Source organism: Trachemys scripta, chromosome 4 (genome assembly GCF_013100865.1).
Source record: "Trachemys scripta elegans isolate TJP31775 chromosome 4, CAS_Tse_1.0, whole genome shotgun sequence".
Lineage (NCBI taxonomy): Eukaryota > Metazoa > Chordata > Testudines > Emydidae > Trachemys > Trachemys scripta.
The window spans coordinates 79,994,008-80,021,586 of NC_048301.1; the positions used below are offsets into that span (position 1 = coordinate 79,994,008).

Sequence of the window (27,579 nt, forward strand, 5' to 3'; positions counted from 1 at the left end):
GATCAGAAAGACAGAGACAGCTGAGATGAAAACATGCAGTAACAGTGCAAAGGGAAATTCAAGTATTTTAAAGATGTAAATGCTGTGCTTAGATTGTAAGCTATTTGGGGCAGGGACTGTCTTTTTGTTCTGTGTTTACATAGCACCTAGAAAAAATGGAGTGCTGGTCCCTGACTAGGGCTCCAAGATAATATTGCAATACAAAAAATAATAGTAATAACTAATCAAAGGAATTGTTTAGGATGATCTAAAATAGTGAGACTAAGCACAATGGGATGAAATTCAGCAATCAAAGGTTTAGGCTGTATATTGAAAAATGTTATCTAACAGTGACATGTACAGGATTATGGAAGCCTCTTAAGGGGAATAGTAGCAGTCCCATTGCTTTAGCAATTTTAGATTGGAATAGATGAAAAGGTGTACTGTATTGTACTCCGCTGTAGGGAACAATCCTGACAGGGGGTAATATATTAGGTCTTTTCTGCTCTGTTGTGTGTTTGTGAACTGGATACTAATAGCAATCCATTCAGAGAACTCAATATTAGTATTAAATATATTGGTAACAAAATGTTGAATGTATATCCATCACTAAATTTTTCTAGTTTTCCCATCAGATCTATCCCTGAGCTGTGATATTGTTTGCCAATTCTTCTGTAGGAAGAGAGCTCAAAGCAAAATATATGCTTGGTAAGACTAATACCATTGGGGTTTAGAAATGGCGCTGTTCTAGTGGTGAAAGCAGAGGAGTGGTACTCAGGACTGATGGGTTCTATTTCTGGCTCTTCTACTGATTGTATTTGGCTTTGACTGTCAGTATAGTCTTGAGTAATTCACTGCACCTCTCTGTGCCTCAGTTCAGCCATCTGCACAGTGATTATACTAATTACACTTACCTTCCTCTGAGGGCATTGTAAGGCTTAATTAATATTTGCAAATTACTGTGGGGTTGTCAGATAAAAGATAACACTGGACAGAATGTAGTAGGATCATTCTGAAACCATTTTCCTTCAAGATTGTTCTTTTGTGTGTTGAATAAAGATTCAAGTTTCCCCTACTCCATGCTGATAAGGCCTCAACTGGAGTATTGTTCTGGGCACCATGTTTCAGGAAAGATGTGGACAAATTGAAGAAAGTCCAGAGAAGAACAACAAAGATGATTAAAAGTCTAGAAAACATGACCTATGAGGGAAGATTGAAAAAACTGGATTGGTTTAGTCTGGAAAAGAGAAGACTGAGGGGGGACATGGTAACAATTTTCAAGTACATAAAATATTGTTACAAGAAGGAGGGTGAAAAATTGTTCTAGTTAACCTCTGAGGATAAGACAAGAAGCAATAGACTTAAATTGCAGCAAGGGAGGTTTAGGTTGGACATTAGGAAAAACTTCCTGTCAGGGTGGTTAAGCACTGGAATAAATTGCCTTGGGAGGTTCTGGAATCTCTGTCACTGGAGGTTTTTAAGAACAGTTAGATGTACACCTGTCATGAATGGCCTGGTTATTACATAGTCCTTCCTTGAGTGCAGAGGACTGGACTAGATGACCTGTTGAGGTCCCTTCCAGTACTACACTTCTATGAATCTATGATTCCTTTCCCCACCCTTCCTTTTTAATTTTCCTTTCAGGTGTCATCATGGGTGCATTGTGTGGGGGTCTTCTTCGCCTGGCAACTCCTATTGATCCTGACATCATCATGTTAATAGCCTTCCCAGGAGATATCCTTATGAGGATGTTAAAAATGTTGATCCTACCTTTAATTATATCCAGTTTAATCACAGGTGAGCTCTATTAGCAATAAATGCTTTAAAATGCTAGCTAAAGACACTACATGGTTCATCTTTAGTGAGACGGGAAGAATAATTATGTGATGCAGTGAATCTTTTGCAATTAATAATAGCTGATTCATATTTCATGGGTCAAGTCCATTTCTGGTGTAACTTCATTGATTTCAGTAGTAGATGCTGCTAACCAATTTATGTCCAAATAAGCATGTGCTACTCTCTTGAATGTCACCATTTTCCTAATATACTGTCTTACCCACGTCCTAAAGTGGGATTTGTATGAATGGCAGCACAGGTCCGGACAGCATGGATTGCTCAAAGCTGTGTGTCATCCTTGAAATGACCAGCTTCCAGGAAATAAAGGGGAAAAGGACATCACTACAAAGTTTGCGTTGCCCTAATGAACATGATTAGTGTTTCTCAATAACACCCCTCAATTAAGGATTCAGTTGAATTCAGTCTTCTCCACAGGTAGCAGGAGCTTTAAACTTGTGTTGTTCAGATGGGAGAAAAATTGGAGGTTCTTCAGGGCACCATCTACATTGTGAAGAATTCCTAAGGGAGGAAAAACATCTCAAGATAGTCATTGAAAATGGAAATAACTGTAGGCAGAGTCTCCAGATGGTTTGTGATAATTTGATGAACTATGTAATAACTAGTCCCACTGCATATTTCTTTAAACACAGGACTGTCAGGTTTGGATGCTAAAGCTAGTGGCCGATTGGGCACAAGAGCCATGGTCTATTACATGTCCACTACTATCATTGCTGCTGTGCTAGGGGTGATTCTGGTTTTAGCCATTCACCCAGGAAATCCAAAACTCAAGAAGCAGCTGGGAGAAGGAAAGAAAAATGATGAAGTATCCAGTTTGGATGCTTTCTTGGATCTCATCCGGAACCTGTTCCCTGAAAATCTAGTCCAAGCATGCTTCCAGCAGGTAAATACTCCTATTCCTCACAACATTCTTTTTAAATGAGAAGACCTTTTTAGATTCCAAGATATGTGTTCAGAGTTCTGTCTTTCACCTAGTGAGTGGCATTAAATTACTAATGGGGTGAATACAGGATGATAGCTTTGGGCAGGTAAATTAAGAAGGGAAATAGTTTATAACTATTTTCTTTTACTATTTAGTAACTTTGTTACTGATTTCAGTTCTTGAAAAAGGTCAGTTCACTATTAAGTAATCTTTTTAAATCATCTCATTCTTCATGCACAATATTTAAAGCTATAGAAAGATGCTGGGTTCTGGCTGGTTGATGAGTCATTGAACATTTCACCTCTCAGTTGCTGGTTAAATTTGAATTCAGCCCACGTGCTAAGTGACTGATCTGATGGTTGTCAAATGCCCTCTGTGAAATGTATTGGTGGTTTCAGGACAGTTCCCAGTGATCAGGTGTCCACATCACAAAACCCACTGTCCCATACAGCAAGTTCTGTATGGAAAATGGAGCCAAATGGCTGAACTGCCTATAGAGGGCTTCACAAGGTCAGATGTAAGGCATCTTGTGGGGGCAGTGGCTGAGAGGGGAGGAGATTTACACTGCTGTTGCCTATTCTGGAGTTAAATACTTCAGCATCTAATCACGTTTCACCAGCACTAAATTAACACAGTGTTGGTAAGAGATAAAAAAAAAAAAAAAAAGGTTACAAAGAACATATGCTTCCCAGTTCCTCTGTCAGCAGCTTTCTTGTGAGTGAGATGCTTTTTCCTAAAGTTAAATTGTTTGGCAATCATGCAGCCTATTTTTGTTGACCCAAACAAGATTTGTTGCCAAACCCATTATTAGATGTTCCTAAATGGTACTACTTGAAATAGAATGTTAACTGGAGCTGTGGCTACAGGTGGGAGGGTTGGGTGAGGAGTAAAGTGAGAACACAGAGAGCGGCAGACTTAAGCTGCCAAAAGGACCCAGAGAGCTTTATTTCTTCCCCACAATCTCACATAAAAACAGAGTTTTAAAAAGAGTATGTTCAGAATATTCCCAAATCAACATGGGGATAGAGGTCATGTGACAACATCATAGCTGGCTAAAAAGCACAATGTTTTATTTGAAAATTGAGAAGTGTCCTCAAAGTAAGTGGGGTTCTGTTTTTCCCTCATTTGCTCCTACTTGTATCATGGAGAGGAAGAGAATTCAGCTCTTGATCTGTAGAAAATGGATCAAATATCCATAGGTTGGGACAGGGAATGAGTGGGAAAGAGAGTGAGAGTAAATTAAGCTGCTAATATCAAACACTTTTCTTGGACCTGTTCAGTGAGCATAGTGTTAATGGCTAGTGTACACAGTTCATCTTGCCACCTATGGCTCAGCTATCACACTGACCCTTTTTTAACATTGCCCCATATGGGCCCAGTCCAAAGCCTACCAAAGTCAATGGACAGACTCCCAGTGACTTCAATGGGCTTCGGATGGGGGCCAAATGAGCTTTTTAGTGTTCCCATATTTTATCTGAACAAATTCCAAACTAGCCTCCACCAAAGCTTCTGTTATAAAGTCACACCCCTTTTACTATTCAGCTGTAACCCTTCACATATTGGCTTTTTGAGTTGGCCTCTACCTGTTTTCCCTCTTGGTTACCGGGGAGGTTGGGGTCCTTTCCCCTCCTCACCTGGTTTGGGTGGTGTCAAAGGCTGCTTTCCCTTCCTATGGTTAACAGGAATAGCTTAGTGGCCATTCAACATGTCCTGGTGGCCTTGGATGCAAGAAATATTTTTGCAGAGCTCCAGCCAGGTATTTTAGAATTATTTTGTAATGTTAATGGCTGTGGCACTGAGTTGCAATGATCCACCAGCGAGAGAGACAGTTTCCCTTGCTGCCAGGTAGATGACAGAAAAGGGACTCAGGCTGCATGCAAAGTACAGCTTGGTTGGAGAGTTGAACCTAGCTGAGTTTGGGACTTTTGTGAACCCCTTGAATTATTTTTTTTTTGGATTTAAAAACAGTTTAATTTGTAAACCGCATTTTCCTGTAATGAAACTCATTATTTCTCTACCCACCCATGCTTAGTTTGTGAGTTTATGTACTTCTAAAAAGTGTTACACCATTTCACTTAAATGTATGATCTAGAATGATGACTAATGTCCAGATAAGTATTTTTTACTTTCAAGATGCTTATCTGAACCTGCACTTTGAAGTCAGCTCCTCATCACTAGTAATTATGGGTCTGATCCTGGGAAGTGCTGGGGACCTTCAGCTTTCATTGACTCCAATGGGAGTAGTGAGTGCTCAGAATCAGCACCCCCTATTTATTTCTGTAGCTCTACACAGCTTTGATATTACATCTATCTCACATAAAAATCATAGGATGATAAAAGTCCCAAGATAAAAATGAAATCAGATAAAAAACAAATGTTGGCTAGCTTCAGGGTTGCTGAAGAGTTTCTCACACATTGTCAGTGTTCTTTTCTAGCTGAGTATTTTTATTTTCTAGATTTAGAGGAGGCACATTTTTAAACAGGAGTAAAATAAGATGTTAAGGCTTTGAATCTGGGCATCATCCACAATATATCCCACATAAGCCCTCCCAACAAGCTGCAGGTACAATTGTAACAGGATAAGGTGCAGAAATGGCTCTGTATCCCTAATACTTTAATGTAATGTAACTTATCCAGCTGTTACGTACCAAGGTTTTTTCTGAGTGCTATCATTAATGAGATCCTACTATCGCTGCATATAGAAATAGCAGATGCTTTTCCAGGTAGCAGTGGTAAGATGTCCATGCCAGGAGGGTCTCTCTGTATACCAGTTTTATTTGAACTCTCATAGATAGGAACTTTGAACCAATCTAGAAAGGAACGAGCCACATGATGGGAGGAGATGTGTTAGAAATATCAGAACATGTTTTTGAACTAAACTATCATGGTAGCTTAGATCGGAGGTGCCCTCACTGGGTAAAAGTCTTTGTTGTGTAGCGTTGTTGATGCAGAATTGCTGCTATCACTCACTCCAAAGGTATGTACAGAATACAGTGCATGAAGCACTTTTTGATCCTTCTGGATGAAAGGGCCTATATGTAAGATGTTATGGATTAACAATTAAGAAGAGGGTGTTTGCTATCCTCATTATGCTGCTGTTTTGGAATAGGATCCCAGGACTTAATTACACTTGGAACTGTTATAAACTAACTGATTTTTGGAAGAGGGGTTAGAAGTGTTGGATTGCATAGTCTGATCCTCTAAAAACCGCACTGCCTGGGGTTATTTGGAAAGGGGAGTATTATTTTATTCTCTGATCCCCCGTATGTATTAAATCAAGTTGTGATTCCATTCCCATCCCATCTTGTAACTCCTTCAGATCCAAACTGTCACTAAGAAAGTGCTGGTGCCCCCACAAACTGAAGAACCACCTAACGTCACTGACTCTGTCTTTGCTCTGATGAACGAGACGATGACCGAAGCACCACCAGAAGCCCAGCTGGTCATTAAAAAGGGGCTGGAGTTTAAAGATGGAATGAATGTCTTAGGTAAAGAAACTTGTTTCCTATTGAAACTTATATTGATAACATACCAGCTCTTGCTTTTCAGTGACAGTCAGTGGGTAGCTGGGGTGGTCTGATCAGTTCTGGAGTCCAAATTTGGCCTACGCAGTACATCACCAAAAGTGGCTACCACTTGCTGGCTGTTTGTTGGCCTAAGTGATACAAATCTGATGGTCTCAGTACTGTTCCTAGTGCCCATGTGCCCACATCGCAGATTCAACCACCACAATTATCACTAATTGGCAACCTTATAGAAAGGCTGAGACATTAATAGTAACAATGTCTTGATCATTTGTTAGACTCTGTGACTACCCCAAATATCCTATGCATGGGGAAGCTTGAACAGCTGGTGCCCCTGCTTTATGTGTTCCATGGAGACAAAGAATTGAAGTCTGCTGGGCACTCTTTCTTGGGCACTTTGTTCTAAGTTGTAGCTTTAGGGACAGCCCTAAACAAGGAGTCTCGGGGGTTGTAAACTGCACCAGTTGAGGAGAATCCCTTGGGGACATTGACATGCCTCTGAGTCATAATTCCCTCCCTGCTTCCTCTTTGTCCAGGGGAGAGTAACCTTTAAAGGCACTAAATTACAAACCTCCCCCAACATGCCATCTCAGCTATACTGGCCAGCAAATGGAGTTGGAGTTAAGTTTTTGCTCATTTCCCACCCATGTCTGCCTGCTCACCTCATCAGTGGGAGAGAAAGAGGGGGCAGACATGCTGCACCTACATACTCCTGGGCACCAATACACGTGGTCCTTTTAGCTATGCCAGGACTTAAGGAAGGGTCCTGCTCCTGCTTACTCCCCTGTGTATAGTCCAGATAACAACCCAGCCACAAATTTGTGCTGTTTGAACACACATCACACTTACTATATATCATTCCAAGGCAGAATGCTACCAGGGTCACTAGTATTTACTTATTACTATACATATATATATATATATATATATATATAAAGAGAGACAATCTGGATAATGTGAGAGATACATTAGATTTGGTCCTAGGTTTTGAAGGAAATTGTATCCCACTGACAATGTCATTAATAACAAGAGGGACTGAAAGGCCAATACATTGCTGAAGCAGAAGAAAATAAATCTACTACTGTATTATATAGTAATGCTCCAATAACACTAGAGCTTATATGATGCCATTACTACAGTAGTTTGGCCCATGATGATATATGTCAGGGTGGTTTATAAGAAAAATGAAAATATAGGGGGATTGGCCTCATAGTTGCATGAGTTAAAGGAGCTGGGCAAATTCCAGCAAACACAAACAATGCTAAACTAGCAGTCACATTACTCATAGCACTCAACTTTAAGTAGACAAAAACACCTACTAACATTTTCTGACCACAGTTGGGATTCCAGGAAGTGACTATTTAAGAGTTTATCAGTAACACATCACTCCATGCTCTATAGCACACACAGACACATATCCTTTATTTCTACCCAGAACAACACCCCCATACTAATGAGTGAGTTTTTGGATAGCCAAGCTGGTCATTTCTGGCATCTGCAACCACTTTCTTCCTCTGTTTTTGTATCCGAATGGGACTCACTTAGCTTTTTGACAAGGGAAATTCCCAGCTGAGCTCACACACTAGGTAAATGCTGAACTCTCATCATGTCTCACAGTTCAACCTCTTGAGGGTTGCTGAGCTTCAGAACTTTTTCTTGATCTCTGTAAATTCCCAGGTAGCAAAGCCTTGCATCAGAGCACACTAATCCTAAATAGCATATATAGTTTATCAAGTATCAGAGGGGTAGCCGTGTTAGTCTGAATCTGTAAAAAGCAACAGAGGGTCCTGTGGCACCTTTGAGACTAACAGAAGTATTGGGAGCATAAGCTTTCGTGGGTAAGAACCTCACTTCTTCAGATGCAAGTCTGAGTTTATCATATAATCCCTAGCGTACTCATTCACTCAATTGATTCTCATTTTGGTTTTCTAATACCCAAGAGTTTCCTCCATTTATTTAAAACAGTTACAATTACCTTTGTTATATTACTATAGGGCCTGCTCCTGCTCCCATTGGATTTAAAGGGAAAACTCCCAATCATTTCATCTGGAGCAGCATTAGTCCCTTAATATGTATATCCATATTTTAAGATATATACAGTTATTCCTTTTGGATGAGCTAGTCACAAGAAGTGTGTGTGTGTGTGTGTGTGTGTGTGTTGAGAGATGGGGAAGAGGTGTTCCCTTTGCATCTCACTGTATTCTGAGGTTGGCTCCTGTACTGGGTAGAACCACATCAGGGCTGCTCTAAACTTAGGCAAAGCTGGACATAGCCCCTAGAAGGTATTGTGGCAGCCAGAGCTCTTTGGGGGTCTGGCCACAACCCTTTGCCAGGCTGTGAGGCCTCTGTGGTCTCTATGGCATCAAGGAAGCCTATATTATGAGTGTTCCTTTGGTGGACAGGTCAACCAAAGGAACAGACAAGAGCAGTGTAAAGGGGCCATGCAATGGAGACTCAGTACCCCTACTTTCAAACTGAATCAAATCAAATACTGTAAATTCACTATTATTTTATTGATTGAGTCATCATCTAGGTGCTATATTATGATATAAAAAAAACAGTCTCTATGCCATGGAATTTATAGGCTAGTAGAAAATAAAGAATACTTCTTGGTTTCCATTGTGGAAATTTAGGGCAAGATCACATTAACAAGAGATAAAGCATTTCAGCTGTGAAATACAGTGCAGTTGTTTGAAGGTTGAATTAACAGGGTGGCTTTATTCTGACATAGCTGCAGAGACTCAGACCAAAAAACATGCTTCCTAACTGATGGGTTCTCTGTGGTGTGATTCCTCCAACAGGCCTGATAGGGTTCTTCATTGCTTTTGGCGTTGCTATGGGGAAGATGGGAGAGCAGGCCAAAATGATGGTGGATTTCTTCAGCATCCTGAATGAGATTGTAATGAAACTAGTGACTATGATCATGTGGTAAGTCAAGATCGTAACTTCTAAGATACAAAAAACACAGAAGCCAAATCCTGCCACAGACTGGTCACATTATACTTTATTGGCAACCCATACAACTAAAGATTTCAGCTCCCTGGGTTGGCTCTTTAAACCATGACAAGGATGGCACAACTAGAAGTACATTGTTTCCTTTTGGGAGTGGGGTGCATTTTGAAACATTTCTGAAGATGACAGGCTTGCTGTCATTTTTTGCATACAGGGCTCCAAGACGTGCAGGCACCAGCTTAAGACCTTTAGCGCTAGTGTAAAAATATCACATTTATTATAGTGGTTTACTACAGTAAAAAACAAACATCCCTTCAAAACATAACAACATTAAGCTTCTCCTGTGAGTCTAGCATAATAATAAACCGTAGGCTCGGAGGCATAATTACAGAGGAGCCAAGAGGCATGCTCTATTTCCAGTGTTCTACAGCAAAATTGGCTTGCCCAAAATATGCATTCCACCAAAATGAGATTCCAATGGTTTGCATCAATATACGAAAGTCTCCTCCCATAGCCTCTGTGAGTCCACATGCAAAGTCTGCATTCTATAAAATCAGCAGAGTAAGAGGCACTGAACTGAGTTGTCTCACTAGGAAAGTGTGTGGCATGCCCATTCAGAACAACTTCCCTTCCACGTCCCAGCAACGGAGTGACTCCAGCCAGTTGGGATGGAGGCCTTGTTTACATTTCTTGAGCAGGATTTTTTTTCTTTTGTATCACTTATTTGAGAGTTGCCCCAGAGCTATTTACTGTTTACATACAAGTGCCAAGTACGCCCATGTCATCTACAGATAGCTTTTCAGAATAAAACATGCACAGCATTTGGCATAAAACCTATTGCTTTTGGTACATTGTGGGTCCTGCACTAATGAACTAGAGAGAAAGAGGAAGCAAAAAGCCCCTTCACTCACCCATCCATCACAGGACAATGTCATACCTTGGCTAGCAGTGGTGGGGAATGCCAGGAGAGAGCACTCTAGGGTTTCTGGCAGCTATAATTCACACACCACTTTGGGTTAGCGTTTGTTTGTGTCAGGATTAGTCCCATGTCCAGAGGTGTAGCGAGCGCCCTCCGCAAGGAAGGGGGCCCCTAAAAGTGGCAAAATAAATACCGCATTCCAGTTTCTGCATTGTAAGGGGCCCCACCCGGACATATGTTCGGAGGGGGCCACCGTTCGGAGGGGGCCACGTTCTTTGTTGCTACGGCCCTGCCCATGTCCCTTATGCACTGACCCCCAGCTGCCGTGAAGTGCAAGAATAGAACAGGCCACACCATTGCAACATATGTAAGAAGACTCACTGCTCCCCATGACCCCTGGAAATATGACTTCCTTTAGTCACAGCACTAAAATATGCCTCCCTATGTGGTTTAAATTAATTAAGTTCATTGGGGTGCTGTTCATTAGTGCCTGGAATGTAACTGATGTTTTGAGGTTTCATGTGGAAGGCACTATATAAGAATGATGCTTATCTGTGTGAGACGGTGTATAATGATAGCTGAAAAGGAGGTAAAATAACAGCCTCATTTTCTTACTATCTCTCTATTTTTTCATTCTGGTCCCTCACCACAAATAGATAGTGTAGCTTTTGTGAGGAAAGCTATTTTGATTGCAACATTTATTATAATCTGCTGCTCTCTAATATATAGACAAGCAATTAATATAATTCTTCAAATACTCCAAGAAACTGGGTTTACCAATATTCCACTTAAGCAGCACTGGCCAGCACACCCAGGGCAAAACTTGTTACTTTGGTCTAATCAGTAATGTAAAGCTTCTATTGGCTTCAGGGTTGTAATTACTAGAGCCATACCAGTAGAACAACATTAGTTTTTCATTGATGTTTCAGTACATGTTCCTCTGTCCTAGAGAGGGGAGACTGAGTGATACCAGCAGTACCTCTTATTCATCTTTGCCCAGAATTTTTATTAAGAATTATTATTGCAGGGGATGAGAATCAGCCTTTTGTGTTCATAAAGATAAAAACCTTCCTCCTTTACACAAAGGTGCCATCACGCCAGCTATTTAAAATTTCTTTGTGAAGAAAGCTCCAGGCCCTTGGGCAATTCCAGTGATTTGAGACTCTTATGAGCCATAAAAGCATAAAATAAAGTTGGGCATCTGGTTGTCTGGGTACACATACTAAATCCTGACACAGCAATATTTGATAAATTGGTTACTGTCCATTTAGTAGGTTTTCTGAAAAACAACATCCATAAAAACAACTGGATCTACATCAACTACTGCTGTATCATGGGGTAATGCAATCCATGGAACAGAGAAACTAGCCGTTCCTGTTTCCTGCCCAGCAAAGCTTACCAGAGGGTGACAACCAGCAGGAAGGGTAACCCATAACATGAATGCACAGTACTGGGTAGTAACTAATTACAAGACATTTATATATATAAAGACCTCATTTGTAGTGTCACTACTCCAAATTTCTGTTTTACTTCTCATATAGTGTGAAACACACTATAACAATGCCTATCCCAGTATTTCAAAACACTCAGCCTACTACTAATGATGATACAGGTGATAACTGCAATTGCCCTAATAGGAGTGTATTTCTATCTGTGTCACCACAGTAAAAGGGCCAGAATTCAACACCAGACTAGAAAAACATGGTTATGTTTGGATATAAGGTGGTGTCATATGTACACATACATACTATACATATATACGCTACAAATATATAGCCATATCCATATTATTCATATATATTAATTATTTGGGAGTGCCTCTAAGGCTCAATCATAATACTACATTCCTCTGTCATAGTCCCGGGCCTAACATTCCCAAGCCCACCATAAAGGACTAAAAATAATTGGATAATAAAATCTGTCAGTCAAACGAGGGAATGTGCAGACTAAAAAGTCAGGTGGGTCATGAGTGTATGGATGGTAAAATAAGGTAACCACATAATAGTGTTTAGCCTACTGGGTTATCTTTAGTCCATGCATTATGCTTTTCCGGGACAATGGGTAAACATCCTCCCCATAAAAAGACAAAAAGTGGGAGAATGTAGTAAGATGAAGCCGTGAAACATAAGCCTTTATCACAGGCCCGGAATGAGGCCTGAGGCCTGAACTAAAGTAATGGTCAAGACTTTACTAACATAAAGCAAAGTTAAGCTCTGACACAGAGGCAGGCCCTGCTCACAGAAGTTGGCAAGAAGGCTGCTAATTGCACATATACACATATCCAGGGCAGCACACAGAGGGAACACACTCACGCAGCCAACTGTTATCAACATTGAACAGAGCAGAGCATCACACCAGTGACATCTGACAACTGAACAAAATTGTTTTGAATAACTTGTGTCTCAGTTAGGATGTAGTGTTTTTTGTGGCGTGCTGTTTTAACCATTAAACAGCCATGGTTATAGTTTGCAATATCTTACATTTTAAGGCTCCAGTCTCTGCCCTAGCCTTACAAATTTCTTCCCCATTATATTTTTTAAATTCTGTGGGGATTTGCACGGAAGGGTTAAGGGGGTTCCGTAGCTCATGGTTTTCTGTCATGTTAGATCGTGATTCCTGGAGCAGACAGCTCGCTTACTCACCAGATCAGTGGTCGGGGTCACCAATGTTGTCAGACATCACCAGTGTGGTGCTCTGCTCTGTTCAATGTTGATAACAGTCGGCTGTATGCGTGTGTTCCCTCTGTGTGCTGCCCCAGCTCTGCGCAGATAACTGGCATAGCAAACCCCAAGAGAACCCCCAATGATCACAGACTCTGATAAGGTACGAAGGCACCCAGCCAGGTTTATTGCCAAACGAAACACAGTCTCTAGCTCCCCAGATCAGATGTCTACAGTTCTGCTAGTACATATGTGCTCCCTGACAATGGACACAGCTCAGTCAGTGGCGAGACTCTCCACTGCCCCCTAGGCTGGGCAAAGACATCCACTCAGGGATACATTCTTATACACAGGTACAAACAAGCTACACATCACTCCTGACGTATTGAGATACAACCCCTCTACATGTTAGGGTGCTGCCTTTTTCCTGGTATAGGTTGGTTTGAACAAACAACTCTATCAATTATATTATCCTTTTGACCCTGTCTTTAGGACGTGTCAACCTGTTCCTCATTAGCTCTGTGGAACGTGTTCGTACCAGATGTCCCGATTTTACAGGGACAGTCCCGATATTTGGGGCTTTTCCTTATATAGGCTCCGATTACGCCCCCCCCCTCCCGATTTTTCACACTTGCTGTCTGGTCACCCTAGTACCAGACAGGGCTGACTCTAACTTTTTGCCTCCTCAGGCAAAAAAGGAGAGCCGCCCTGCCATTCCCCTCCCCTCCCCTGCGAGCGCCGCCGAAATCCCCGCCCCCCCAGCACCACGCCACCCGAAGCCCCGCCCCCCCTCCGAGCGCCGCACCGTGCCAGTCCCCCGCCACCCAATACCCCACCTCCTCCGAGCACGCCGCCCGAAGCCCCCGCTCCGAGCACCACGCTGCCCGAAGCCCCCACCCCAACTCCGAGCGCCGCACCGCCGAATCCAAAAAATAAAAAAAATCGAGCGACGTCCTGCCCCAAGGTGCCGCCCTTTGCTCCTGCCCTCTGAAACTCAGATCCCTTAAAATCGTCTCAAATTAGGCACCCATAATAACTAGCCACTTTTGAAAACTTAGACCCCCCCCTCCCATTTTATTCAGGAAGGACATTTTATTGTTTGCTCTTCCTCTAAAAGTGCAGTTTTCTCACAGCAAGAATGTTATAAAAGGAAGCTGAGCAAGATGAATACCATAAACCAGCATTTGCTAACATTCTTTACAATGAAAAAGGTCTCCTTGCTTCAAACTTGTTGAGGACTTTTAGTCAGTGTTTGTGAAGATTCAACAAAGGGGATTTGTTTACATGAATGTTTTGGAAAGGCTTTTCAATATGGACTAAATTATCCCTGTGCAGAGGAGCCCAGCACAAACCTATGCAACATTTATGTCCCACTTAAACTTTCCTGATAAGGGTAAAAATGTATGGAAGTGACATATAAACTTTGTACTGACTCCTCTGAGGTGGAGTAAATGTTACTTTGTATGAACTCACATTCACATGACATTCCTCATACACATTATTTGTCATTTATTAGAAGTATAATAAATGAACAACGCACCATGCAGTGTCGGTGGAACCATTTGCCACAGGATGTTGTAAAGGCCCAAACTATAATAGGGTTAAAAAAAGAACAATATAAATTAATGGAAGATAAACGTATCTATGGCTATTAGCCAGGATGGGCAGGGATGGTGTCCTTGTCCATTCCCAGCTTCTGGCAAACAGAGGCTGGGAATGGACAATGGGATGGATTACTTGATGATTACCTGTTCTGTTCATTCCCTCTGAAGCACCTGGCATTGGCCACTGGCGGCCGCCAGGATACTGGGCTATATGGACCTTTAGTCTGATCCAGTATGGCTAGTCTTATGTTCTTATAAATTATGTAGTACCAAAATGTGTTACTGTTAGTCTCATTTAAAAATCAAGGAGCAAAAGTAATACCATGTAACTTATGTGACCAGTCACACACCACAAGTAATCAAAGCATATAGTTAACAAACAATCTATAGATTGAAAACTGCTTGTCAAAATAATTCAATGAGCATAAAATAAATTGGCTCACAGGAAAAATGGCTAGATGCATCAGATCATTTATCTGCAACAAATAATTCAAAAATGAACTTGATGAAAAATGCTACATAACAGTTAAGTATTATAACCAAAATACAGTATTCTTCAGTAAAGATCCAAAACACTTGCATGTATAGTACAGTTACTACCTGCTTATGGGATATTACTATAGGGCCAAAGCCTTACTCTACAAACATACATTGAATTCAATGGTGGTGAGTAAAAAAATTGAATAGAAATTGAGTAAAAACCTCAGAATTTGGCCCCTAAAGTATTGTATTACTTTTAGTGGGGTGTTATGGCAGGTTCCTCTGAATAGGCTTTACTCATACCAAATTAAGAGAGGCATGAAGGACAGCCACTGAACCATCATCATTCAGTAGTTCTGTATCCTCTTCACATCTTAGAGAGTTCAGTCTAGAAGCCTGGATCTCTCTCCATAGTCCCACATGTTTTTGTGCACAGGTTTTATGGCTGCATGCTGCAAGGATCAGTTCCATCTGTTTGTTCTGTTTTTTTCCCCTAGGTACTCTCCTTTTGGCATTGCCTGTCTTATTTGTGGGAAAATCATTGCAATTAAGGACTTAGAAGTGGTTGCTAGGCAACTTGGAATGTACATGGTAACGGTGATCGTGGGCCTTCTCATCCACGGTGGGATCTTCTTGCCTTCACTGTACTTTGTGATAACAAGGAAAAGCCCCTTCACATTCCTTGCTGGCATTTTCCAGGCATGGATCACAGCTCTAGGCACAGCTTCCAGGTACTCCATGTGAACTGCCACCTTATTTATATTTTAGCAGCTCATTAGCTGCCATTTAGACATTATGCAGCTGCTGTTCTGACCTTCACTAGAAAGTTATTTTATCATTAATACCAATCAGTAAACAACTTTTGCTCACCTTAATCTATTTGGGAAAAAAAAACACCTTTACCTCACACTCTGTGGGCTTTAATAAAGAAAGGCAGTATGGATAGTGGCCATAGAGGCTGAATGTCAGGGGACCTGACTTCTGTTCCCTGTGCTGCCACTGACTCACTGTGTAAATGTGTGCAAAAACATCTGTGCTTTAGTTTCCTGTCCTGTAAAATAGGGATAATGCTACTTACCCACCTTGGTTAAGCACTTTAAGGTCTGTGGATGAAGTGCTATAAGTGTTATTAGTTATTAAAAGGAAATGTACAGAGCCATAATTGTCACAAGGCTCCATATGTGTCACAGTTCTGGGGTTAACTGCACCTCTGCCCTCCTCTGTCATCTACTCAAGCATGCCCCTTTACATTGCAGGCCTCCAGTAAAACCTCTCTGTGAGTGGATACCCACATCCCTCTCTCTCCAGACCAAGGATTTAGGCTTGCTGTTCCCCGGCAATTCACAGTGACTATCCCAGCAGCCTGATCTCAGTCCAGCACCTGCAGTTCCACTCTCTCCCAGAGGCTATGACAGTGTTTACTAGTGACAAGCCAGCTTTCACGAAGTACAGTACATTTATTTTAGGGCAAAAGTATTAGAGAAATATATCCTGAAACAATAAACACTCTTCATGTGTGCTAAGCTTACCAGATGTTACCCATCTTCCACATGAAGACCCTGGCAAGTTCCACTCCTTCCCACTCTTCCAGCAGGGCTTTTTCCTCTTGGTTATAGTTTCATGGAAGTTTGAGGATCAAAGTGAGGCTTCCCAAGCCAGTTCAGGCTGACCCTTTATACTAAAAGCTTTTACTTGTCTGCCACACCATTTGAACTGGGTCTGCTCCAGTATGTGCAATTTGCCCCAGAGGTGGTTCTTCTCTGAGGCTGTTTATCTGTCCCAGGATCTGCAGTAGTTACCCCCCGCTGATTTTAGTTCCCTAGGGTGGCACATTAATCCTCCTCCTTGCAGCTAGCATACAAAAAATGAGGAGTCCTTGTGGCACCTTAGAGACTAACAAATTTATTTGGGAATAAGCTTTTGTGGGCTAGAATCCACTTCATCAGATGTATGAAGTAAAAAATACAGGAGCAGGTATAAATACATGAAAGGATGGGGTGCTTTACCAAGTGTTAGGTCAGTCTAAAGAGATAAATCAATTAACAGCAGGATACCACTGAAACCTGTCACATTTATGAGTGATCCCTTTGCCCATAGCTCATGGCACAGCTCAATATAGAAATATTTTTGGATTTTCCATGTTTTCAAGGTCTCACATTTGTCACAATATTCACATTGCTGCTTCTAAATGAAGTTGCAATGCTAGGTTTCAAGTAGGGAACACAAATAAATAAAATAAAATAAATTAATGGAGATATCCTATCTCCTAGAACTGGAAGGGACCTTGAAAGGTCATCAAGTCCAGCCCCCTGCCTTCACTAGCAGGACTAAGTACTGATTTTGCCCCAGATCCCTAAGTGACCCCCTCAAGGATTGAACTCACAACCCTGGGTTTAGCAGTCCCAGGGCAGTCAATCTGGCACCATTCATTCGCACAAAATTCACCTATGCTAAAAAAAAGTAAAATTAAGGGGGAAAGTCTTGCTTGTCCTCCAAATTACAAAGCAACACCTCAGTGTAAATGAGTCAGTTACAGTAGCCCTAGGTAGGCTACTGCCATGTACACGCTTTCATCTCCGCGCCAAGCTGTGAAATGTGACCCGTAGGAGAAAATGAAGCTTATTTAATTGAACGTCAATGGTGTGTCCGAACTGTGTTTTCCCTTTGTCATGGAAGCCAGCAGGAAATCCCTTTGTCATGGAAGCCAGCACAGCATAGCAGAGTGAAAAAACAGGAAGTACTCCTCTGTTAGTGACCCACAATATACATTCAGCCATCTCCATACATGCAAACAGCCATATACATGGACTACTAAGGCAGCTCATTGGGGAATATGCCTTACATTTCCCATCTTGAAGTGAGATTATTCTGTTTTTTTATATATACTTCGTGTGACATCACAGAATGAATATTTGATTGGCTGTGGTAAAAACTAAACCACACGGGTGCCAGAATAGAGTTGGCTGAAACTATTTACCAGGTTCATGTAGTTCTTTTTAAAAAACCCTCAGTGAGTGAAAAAAGCAATCTAGCATTATAAGCACAGGATCAGGAGCCAGGAATACGAGCACCAAATTGGCCTCTGACACTTACTTCATCTGTGATATTGAAGAAGTCACTTAATCTTTCGGTATCTCATTTTACCCTTCTGTAAAATGGGGATATCTATATTGTACTACTTCATAGAGTCACTCTGGGGACTAAGTAATGAATATGTTAAATACTGAAGTTGCAAGGTAGTATATGCAATATGTAGTAAGGATTTATTGTAGTATATTTTAGTGAGTTCAGCCCTTTGTTCTGCTCACTATAAGCAATAGTAAACATTCTTGTCAGACCAAAACTAGTATTGATACAGTAATCAGGATGACCTTTGAGAAATTTCCATTAGCTCACATGGGGGTATGCAAACGAGTTGGTACAGACATGCTTCAGCTATTAACAAATTTCCCCAGAACAGTGTTCACTTTTCAGAAGTGACTCTGGTCAGGATATAACCAAGTTAATTTAGTGGAGGGTTGGACCAGAGTCAAGTACTGAAAATGAAAAGCATCAATATATGTAATTGAATTGGATTCATTAATTTAGAGGCAGATGCTTCAGCTGAGCTACGCACACTTGGACAGCAGAGGAAGGAATCTCAACCAGGGCTGCCCAGAGGATTCAGGGGGCCCGGGGCAAAGCAATTTTGGGGGGGCCCTTCCATAAAAAAGTTGCAATACTATAGAATACTATATTCTCGTGGGGGCCCCCTGTGGGGCCTGGAGCAAATTGCCCCACTTGCCCCCCCAGGCAGCCCTGATCTCAACTCACTGGACAGAAAGAGTTGTTATGGAACAACTCTGCTGAGGGTACTCAGGCTCAATGGGTGAAACAGCCTGCTCTGCCCCCTAGAGAGGGGTGGCAGGGAAGATCCACACAAGCACCTGTTCCTCAGTGCTAGCCTTGCTGTCCCCCAAGCTCTGTGAATGAGGAGTGCACAGGCCACTGGTTCCTCCACAACTGAAGAGATGCAGGATTTGACCCTTCAATATTGATTTGAATTCCCATCGCAAAAAGCCATTTGGCTCTGTGCTTTGAAAAAAATCCAAGAAATAATTCATAAATTGGATAGAGAGCCCAACTAGCCCCTATGTGACCCAGAATCTCACCTCCAGTTAATACTGAAGTGTGTCTTGATTGAAAAAAGGTTTATGGACACAGGAGGATTAAAAACAACAAAATTTGGCAGAGGAAGGGAAAATATGTAATGTTACCAGCTTTCTAGCAATGATGTACTAAAAATCACGTATTAAGCACTGTGCTCGTCTTTCCCATAGAATTCAGTAACTTCTATTTGGTTGCACGTTTTTTAATGCACATATTGGACTTGAGAAAGGAAATGGTCATAGCAAAATTGCAATAGTTCTGATCTTGTTCCATCATGCAAGAATATTGTGTACCACGTAACCCTGTCTTTCTTCATGTCTTTGCTTATTCTTTTAGTGCTGGTACATTACCTGTCACTTTCCGTTGTCTTGAAGAAAACTTGGGCATTGATAAGCGTGTAACAAGATTTGTCCTGCCTGTTGGAGCAACAATAAACATGGATGGGACGGCCCTTTATGAAGCAGTTGCTGCCATCTTCATAGCACAGATGAATGGAATTGTGTTGGATGGTGGGCAGATAGTCACTGTGAGGTGGGTTCTATACGTTTCTGCAAACAACTGGGTCTTTGATTTAGAAGGCTGTATAGCATGAAGACGCAATGATGGTTTCTGAATGCCTATGTATTCTTACACTGTGAAATGTGTTGACTTTGGCTTCTCATAGTGGTATTGAGTGGATAAGACTGTTAAATAGATATGGCCCTGATTCAAAGTTTCTAAGACCAGAATGAACCATTGTGATCCTCTAATCTGACCTCCTGTATTAACACAGGGCGTAAGACTTCCTAAAGAGATTCTCCACTGCCTTGCAATGTGTGTTGTCATCATTTGTGACTTCTGGGTTAGTAACATTTTAAACTCACTTTATATAGGAGTAAATGACAACACGAGGTGCAAAGCAATGGTCTTGTCTGTCCAACATAATAAACTTAGTTAAATGCAGAGGGATGCTCCAAGCTAGGTACAGGATATTAATTATTTAGAAAGTCCATACGAGTACTAATTGAAAAAAGACTTTCCCATAAAAAGTATCCATATAGTTAGCTTGGGTTGTTCCCTCTTATTTTACCAATTAATAATAAAAATAATGGCCTTGGTGCAAGGCATTTTCAGGCTGTGAGGGGGTAGTGGTGACGAAGCAATATGGCTGCAGTGTAACATATTCTGGCATAGTCCAGATGAGCAGAGGGATTTCTTGGGAGCTGCTTTCTGCCAGTTGACATGAGAGCAGCCCTTGTGCACTTTTAAACTTGTCCTAGGACCAGTTTGGTTCTAGGCAGCCCCTTTGATTAGGGGAAGGAGGGGCATATAGGCCTCCCCATCCCACATTTACAATGAGTGTTGCTGTGGCACAACTACTGATATAGCCCTTGAATTCCTAGAGTCAAGGGTGGGAGTCACAGGGTATTCTACTTACCACTTGACTGCTCCTCCTCCAGGCTGTTCTGGGGATTAGTTCTGCCCAGCTAACACCCCTTTCCAGCAGTTGCAGTCCCTCACTCTGTCTGCTGCCCTTCTCTTGCTCCAGGAGCTGCTGCTTCTTCTTTGTGATTCAGCCCCCTGGACAGAACAGTAAGTGGTTTTCCCTTCTGGGGTATGATACTTTCCAGGTATCTCTGGACAAACAGCATTCAACAGTCCTCACATCCACTACCCTACCCCTGTCACTCCTGCTGTGACTCAAACAGTCTGCTAGTTCATTATCCCAGGCAATACCCTCTGGCAGGCTTAGTTGGTAAGGGAACCCAGGCCCGCTCTCTACTCTAGGTTCCAGTCCAGGTCCCTTTACCAAAGGGTCAAGGTCTGCAGCTTCCCTAACCTTACTGCTCTTGCCCTGGGACTACTTCCTACTCTGCTTCCCCTCATACTAGTCAAGTCCCTCTCATCTAGGTCTTAGGGATGCCTCATCCTCCTTCCCTCAGGAGCATGACTACCACTTTTCACCCTGGAGCCTCCTTTTTATTGCCAGTCTCTTGGCTTTATGTAAGCCCCATCTGTTCCCTCACAGGTGACCTAGATTCCAATTAGTGCTTCCTCCTAGCCTAAATATCTCTCCTGTCTGCCACTTAATTGATTAATTGGGTCTGCCTGGCCTAATTCAGTCCTCTCAGGGCAGGTGTGGGGAGTACACCCCATCACACAGGGATATCAACCATTTCAAGCAGAACTACATCAATGCTTACTAAAGAACATTTAGTATGTTCCAGCAGGGTCCACCCAGGGGAGTTAGAGAGGAAAACACTTGTGTGCTCTACAGCTCATATCCCCATAGTCCAGACTCTGGCACAGCAATCCAGCAAAACCTCATGTGCAGGTGTACAACCACTTGGCCATGTTCAAGAGGCACTAGAGAGGTACAAGTCTTGGAGAAGTTGGAACATGTCTGGGTGAGGGGAAGTGATACTGAAGACCGCTTACCCGCTAGCTGGAGAATAGGTACCCCAACAAGGCAAGTCAAAAAAAAAAAAAAAAAAAAAGGAAACTTCAGATAAATCTAAGGGTGAATGTAAGTAACTACCAACATGGTTTATATTTATCTATTTCTATTTTAATAACTCTTGCTGACCCAAGTGGCAGGGTAGTGGATCAGTCCTGCCACATGAAATGAGTTTGACACCCCTGAGCTATCACTACCGCGAAATAGACTGTAGACTGTGGATCTTAAATTCTATCTCAGTGTGCTCACATTAACCCAGAGTACAGTAGATATATTCCTATTATGCCAAATCATTACATATAGAACTGTGTTGAAATATCTGGAAGCTCAAAGGAATACACACATTTAAGTTAGGTAAGTATAATTTTGGCATGTTTTACTGTAATCCAATTTAAAGTCATATTCGATCCTGTTACTAAAAAAAGAGAATGGCAAAGTTATGACTGTTGCTGCTGAATTCATTTACAATGGAAAATATGACAAATGCACTAAGCCTGACATTTTGAATCATAATAATTCAAACCACACATGAATGCTGCCAAGTTTGCCTTTTCCTTGTGTCTCTAATCCACCCACCTTCCTCTTAGCTAACCCCTTTTCAGGATAAAGAAGTGCCTGCACTGGAATTTCTAGTATTGTGTTTCTTGCCCAACTATATTAGCAACATATTTTCCAGTTCTTTGCCTCCTGCAGGTTACTTACAATAGTAAAATATGGTTTTAAAGGGGTTAGGCTGCTTCTCTCAAAGGCAGATGCTGTAAAGTTGGACCTTGAATGATACAATTTAGTTTTTAGAAATAAGAACATTCTTTTTAAAGACGAGTTGCTAATAAAATATTTGCTACCAGAGGAAGTTCTGGGACTTGTTGACCACAAGTCTTGGTGAACTTGAACCTAAATTATTCTTCCTGCTCCTCCTGTAAAGAATTGACTCACTGTGCCTGATTCAGATCTCGCACCATTTGTACACTAGTTTAGTTGACCCCCTGAACTTCCCAGAATTATTCTTGATGTATGCTGGTGTGAGAGCTGAATGAGGTTGACAGAGAGCAGTGCTCCTGTGGATTAGCCATGGGAAAACTGCCAACTCTTTCCCCAGTGCAATATGATGGGATGACATTTGTGTTGTGACACTCATACTATGTTCTGATATGGCAATGCAAATCGATAGAAGATTGTTCTCTTATGTCTGCCAAACCCAACTAGCAATGCTGGGGTTAGGTTCAAATGACCCAAATGCAGGCTCAGGCAGGCTTAGTAATTCTCCTTTTTGCGCCTCAGATCTGCCCTTTTGGGCATTTCTGCTTTAACCCAACAACCAAACCTGGCAAAGCAACCTACCCCTTGGAGATGATAATCCTGGAAATGGCAGGGGCTAAAATGCTGTGTCGTCACATTAGCACCATGGCTGTAGCCAAGTATTTACCCCATGGAGGCACTTATTCCCCCACCTCTTTATTGGAAGCACTTGGTGAACCCATAGCATCTCAAATTTAGTAGTAAATTGCATGATCTATTTCAGAAAGACAGAGACTTCTTTTATATTTTTTATTGTTCCTTGGCTCCCTTGCTGCCTAATTTATTTTCCATTCTACAAAGGAATGCCTAGTGTCTCTGAAGCTGTAGCCTGGTTTTTCAGACTTCCAGCATTTGTAGCACAGACATTCACTGTACTCGACTTTCACATTCTACTAATTGGAGCAAAAGCAGGCATGGCTCTGGATTCGCAAAACCTAATTGGCTGAATGTTGGTTTTGCAAACCAGAACAAGAGTGCTTTGTATCTGGGCTTGGTTTATCACAAGCTCCCAGAGTTTGGAGCATGTGACTGTAGGATACATGGTCTTTCACCATTTCCTTATTGATAACAACCAATTCCCCCACACTATTATCTCACAAAACGAACTGCAAGCTCCATAAATTAACATTAATCAACTGCATTAGAAATTCAACCTGCAGCCCCTACACTGCAGAAATTCCAGTTGGAATGTGGAGGTGGATCTGGGCAAAAGCCCTGGATTCAAACATCTCTGAAATGTAGGGACGGAGGTTGAAAATCAAAACCAGGCTAACAGTCTGAATGTAGCAAATTGCCTTTGTCTTTATAATAGTCTGAACAACTCCCCCCACCCCCCGATCTGAACACTCTTAAATTGGAGTTGGTGGAGGAACAGAATCCTCAAAGTTGTGGCTTGATCCCATCTCTAGTAGTTATGCAGCCCTGTATTTTCTGGGACATGCCAGGTGAAAACCAACTTTTTGTTTTGATCAAGTGAGTACACATTGAAAGTCACACCCTCCTTGTTGTTACCCAATACTGTGTTTATTCTTACAGTCTGACAGCCACCTTAGCAAGTGTTGGAGCTGCCAGTATACCCAGTGCAGGACTGGTCACCATGCTTCTCATCCTCACTGCGGTGGGTCTCCCTACTCAGGACATCAGTCTGCTTGTTGCTGTTGACTGGCTCTTGTAAGTAATAGTGACTCCATAATTCAATCCGAAGAAGTCATCATGTACTTACAGCAAGTAACAAATAATGATTTACTCTTCTCTGCTATCTTAGAATCATGGATCTCAAAGCACGCTAAAATATATCTATTGTACAGATGGAGCAACTGAGGCACAGATAGGTGAAGTGGTTTGACATGGGCCACTTAAGTCAGAATTAGAACAAGAAATAGAACCTAAAGGGAAGATCTAAACTATGGCTGGTGTAATTTGCAATAGTTACACTGAAATCAGTTGACTTCAATGGAGCTATGACAATTTATACCAGCTGAGGATCCTGTCCCTAAGAGGCTTGACTCACAGACTCCTGCCAAAGCCACTACATTCCCTAGAGATATGTAACCTTCCAAGCTGTTGTTCCAAACTATAAACATAGTTCACTAACAGTTATTCACCTCTGCTTTTAGGTTTCCTTATTATAATTCTTGTCTGGAGGGATGGGTACTGAGTCTGTGGATTACACTGCAGTGATGCTTGTCTAGAACAGAAGGATTTTATATGGCATTGGGCATTTGTATTAATATTGTCATCTCCAGTTACATTAGCTAGAATGAACATGCTTCAGGCTACAGCCAACTGCTTGAGGTTAGGAAGAAATCCCCCCACCCTACCCTCATGATAATAGTTGTCTGTTATGTTATGGGAGTCTTACACCTTTCTCTGAAGCATCAGGTACTTATGGAGATAGAGCTACAGATGTGATGGACCACTGATCCATCCAGCATAGCAAGCTCTACGTTCCTAATAGAATCAGGTTTCTTCATAGAGTTCTTCTCAACAAAGACACTATAGGATGAATGTCCTAAAGGAGCCCACAAACCAAATGAAATGAGACAGCAAACTGGAAAATGGAAGGATATTCCCAGTCAGTTTTTACCAGGAGATTCTCTAAAACATGACCTGACCTACCTTTCAACCTCAGGGTCTTGGGATTAGAGTCCTTTCAGTGCCATTGCAGATCCTCAGCCAAGAGACATCCACCTGTTCCACCTTTCTCCAGGAGCTTTCTGTCCCTCACCTCTGGGATTTAGAAGCCCCTTTAATAATTATAACAACAATAATACACCCAGAGTCAGATCCTCAGGTGCATTTTAGATTGGAGGCATAGACATCTTTGTGCCACCTTGCCATAGAGTTCCCAGGGACCAGTTTAGCCCATCAACACAACTTAGAGCAGTCCCAGGGCTCCTCTAAGTTGCACTGATTGGTGACAGGCCCCTAGAAACCTTTACATCAGCCTGAATTGCTGGAGCACAGTGCATTCCGGTCACTGCCTTTCCTGCTTCAGCACATCACTGCACAGCCTAAGCTATAAGGTTGCAGGTAGTAATGCTGGGAAGAAGTGTAACACTAGCTATGCCAGCTTTATACCACTTACTGATTTCCCCATGCCAGGGGAATCCCCAGCAGCCCAATTGATGCATCTTCAATGCGTTGTGCCATTGGAGTTATGCAGAAGGGGCTTAGCAGAGCTAAGCTAATCAAGCTATCTTGATTATCACTTCAAAAGTTTTTTTTTTTCTCCTACTTAATTGGCCTCTCAGAGTTGGTAAGACAACTCCCACCTGTTCATGCTCTCTGTATGTGTGTATATATATCTCCTCAATATATGTTTCACTTTATATGCATCCGAAGAAGTGGGTTGTAGCCCATGAAAGCTTATGCTTTAATAAATTTGTTAATCTCTAAGGTGCCACAAGTACTCCTGTTCTTTTTAGTGACATAATGTGCTATTTATCCCTTGTTGCCATTGGCCCTTGTTGCCTTATTGGGAAGCATTCAAGGTCTCAATCCACCCCATAACATAGCCCCTGTAGTCATCCTTCTGTGATATATCTGCTAGATCTGAGATGAGGGGTTTTCTTCAGTTACAGCCAGTGTATCACCCTGTCTGTGAGACACCAGCGTCTAAGAACAGTTCCCAGCTCCAGTCCCATCTATAGGGGAAAACAAGGCAGGAATTTACAGCTGGGGCAAGCAAAGGGAAAAGATGATTTTAAAAAATATATTGTAATTGTGTGAAATCATAGCTCAGAACGGGGAACCAGGGTGGGGCTCAGCAGGCAGCTGGCGAAGGGAAAAGAGGATATTGTGTGGTTTTAAATACATTGGTGAAGTCATGGCTCAAAACAGGAAAGTGGCGTAGGAATTTGCAGCTAGGAGCGGAAGGACAAGAGGAGGTCCATGCTCAGGTTTTAAATATATGTTTTCATTGGAACTCAAAATAGGCCAAGTAGATAGGGTTCTGCTGCTGGAAGGAGGATGTATAAATGCAGCATGTGGTTTGTTTGGGTTTTTTAGGGAAATGTCATTTTAAGCCCTGCCTACACTAGTGAACCTTAGAGCCGTAATTCATGAGAAGTGCTGCTCCACTGGCAGGAGCTACAGTGTGGGCAGGGCCCAGACAATTTTACCTTTCTGTCATCTAGCCCTGCTCAGAGGCGTGTTAAACAACATGGGAGTAGAAATGCCTGTGCCATGGAGCTGCACCGGTGGTGAATCCCAATTATGAAGCTTGCTAGCATAGACAAGGCCAGAGTCAGAGAAAGAACATCTGAAAGGAATGTTACAGGATTGTGTCCAAGTGAAAGACAAGCCTGGAACCTTCTCCCAGACTGGGAGGGCTTTGGGGTTCTTTGGCCTGACAAGCAACAGTGCAATCCGTAGTGATAAAATTCAGAGCCTTAGCGTCAAGGCTTGAGAGAAAGAAAATGAGGAAAAAAAGGAGGCAAGTTCTGTATATCTTGTCATGCTGATAAAGCTAATGAAACATTTGGAGCCTGATTCTGACCTCACTTATGCTAGTTTTACACCAGTGTAAGTCCATTAACTTCTGTGTGAGATCAGAATCAGGCTATCTATTAATTGACTGAGTGATAGATATAAATACAGGAGATGGATACGGGCAGGAGCGGCGCCAGGGTTTTTGGCGCCCTAAGCAGGGGTCCTTCCGCGCTCCCGGTCGTCGTCGGCAATTCTGCGGCGGGGGGGTCCTTCCGCGCTCCCGGTCTTCGGGGCACTTCGGCGGCGGGTCCCGGAGCGAGTGAAGGACCTGCCGCAGAATTGCCGCTGAAGACCCGGAGCGCGGAAGGACCCCCACCGCCGAATTGCCACCGAGGGCAGCAAAATGCCGCCCCCCCAAATCCTGGCACCCTAGGCGACTGTCTAGGTCGCCTAAATGGAAGCGCCGGCCCTGGATACAGGTACAGACAATCATAATGAACCTGATATCTGGAACTTGTCTGGATGCAAATCAATACAGTAGATATCTTTTAAGAATAGCAATTGTCCTGGCATTTCAGGTCAAATTAGAAAAATTCTTGCAAAAATGGCTCATCTTGTGAGCTTTTTACTGTTCAAGATGAAAGAAAAGATCACAAAATCACCTGATTTGTCAGGATTACGCTGAAATCTCACAGAAAACAGCTTTCACAATTTCAGAACACTCAAACCCAAACGAGTTTTGACTGGGTCTCAGCCTTGACTCTCCCTCCCCTCAAATTGAGGCTTAAGGGGGTTCTGGATCTAGATCAGATCATATCCTCATTGGTCCCTCTCTTGTACAGAGAGATTGGGTAGAAAGACAGACAA

At 42.2% G+C, this 27,579-nt stretch overlaps 1 protein-coding gene across 2 annotated transcripts in view; it reads left to right on the forward strand.

The window, feature by feature from the left end:
* Nucleotides 1–27,579, forward strand: part of SLC1A2 (solute carrier family 1 member 2) — a 123,137-nt gene that overhangs the window by 84,452 nt on the left and 11,106 nt on the right. For both annotated transcript variants that reach the window (XM_034769688.1, XM_034769690.1), the window contains exons 3-9: nucleotides 1,624–1,776; nucleotides 2,466–2,716; nucleotides 6,075–6,243; nucleotides 9,081–9,207; nucleotides 15,392–15,625; nucleotides 19,380–19,574; nucleotides 23,815–23,949. In XM_034769688.1, coding sequence (XP_034625579.1) covers nucleotides 1,624–1,776; nucleotides 2,466–2,716; nucleotides 6,075–6,243; nucleotides 9,081–9,207; nucleotides 15,392–15,625; nucleotides 19,380–19,574; nucleotides 23,815–23,949 — 1,264 coding nt within the window. The remainder of the gene's footprint in view (nucleotides 1–1,623; nucleotides 1,777–2,465; nucleotides 2,717–6,074; nucleotides 6,244–9,080; nucleotides 9,208–15,391; nucleotides 15,626–19,379; nucleotides 19,575–23,814; nucleotides 23,950–27,579) is intronic.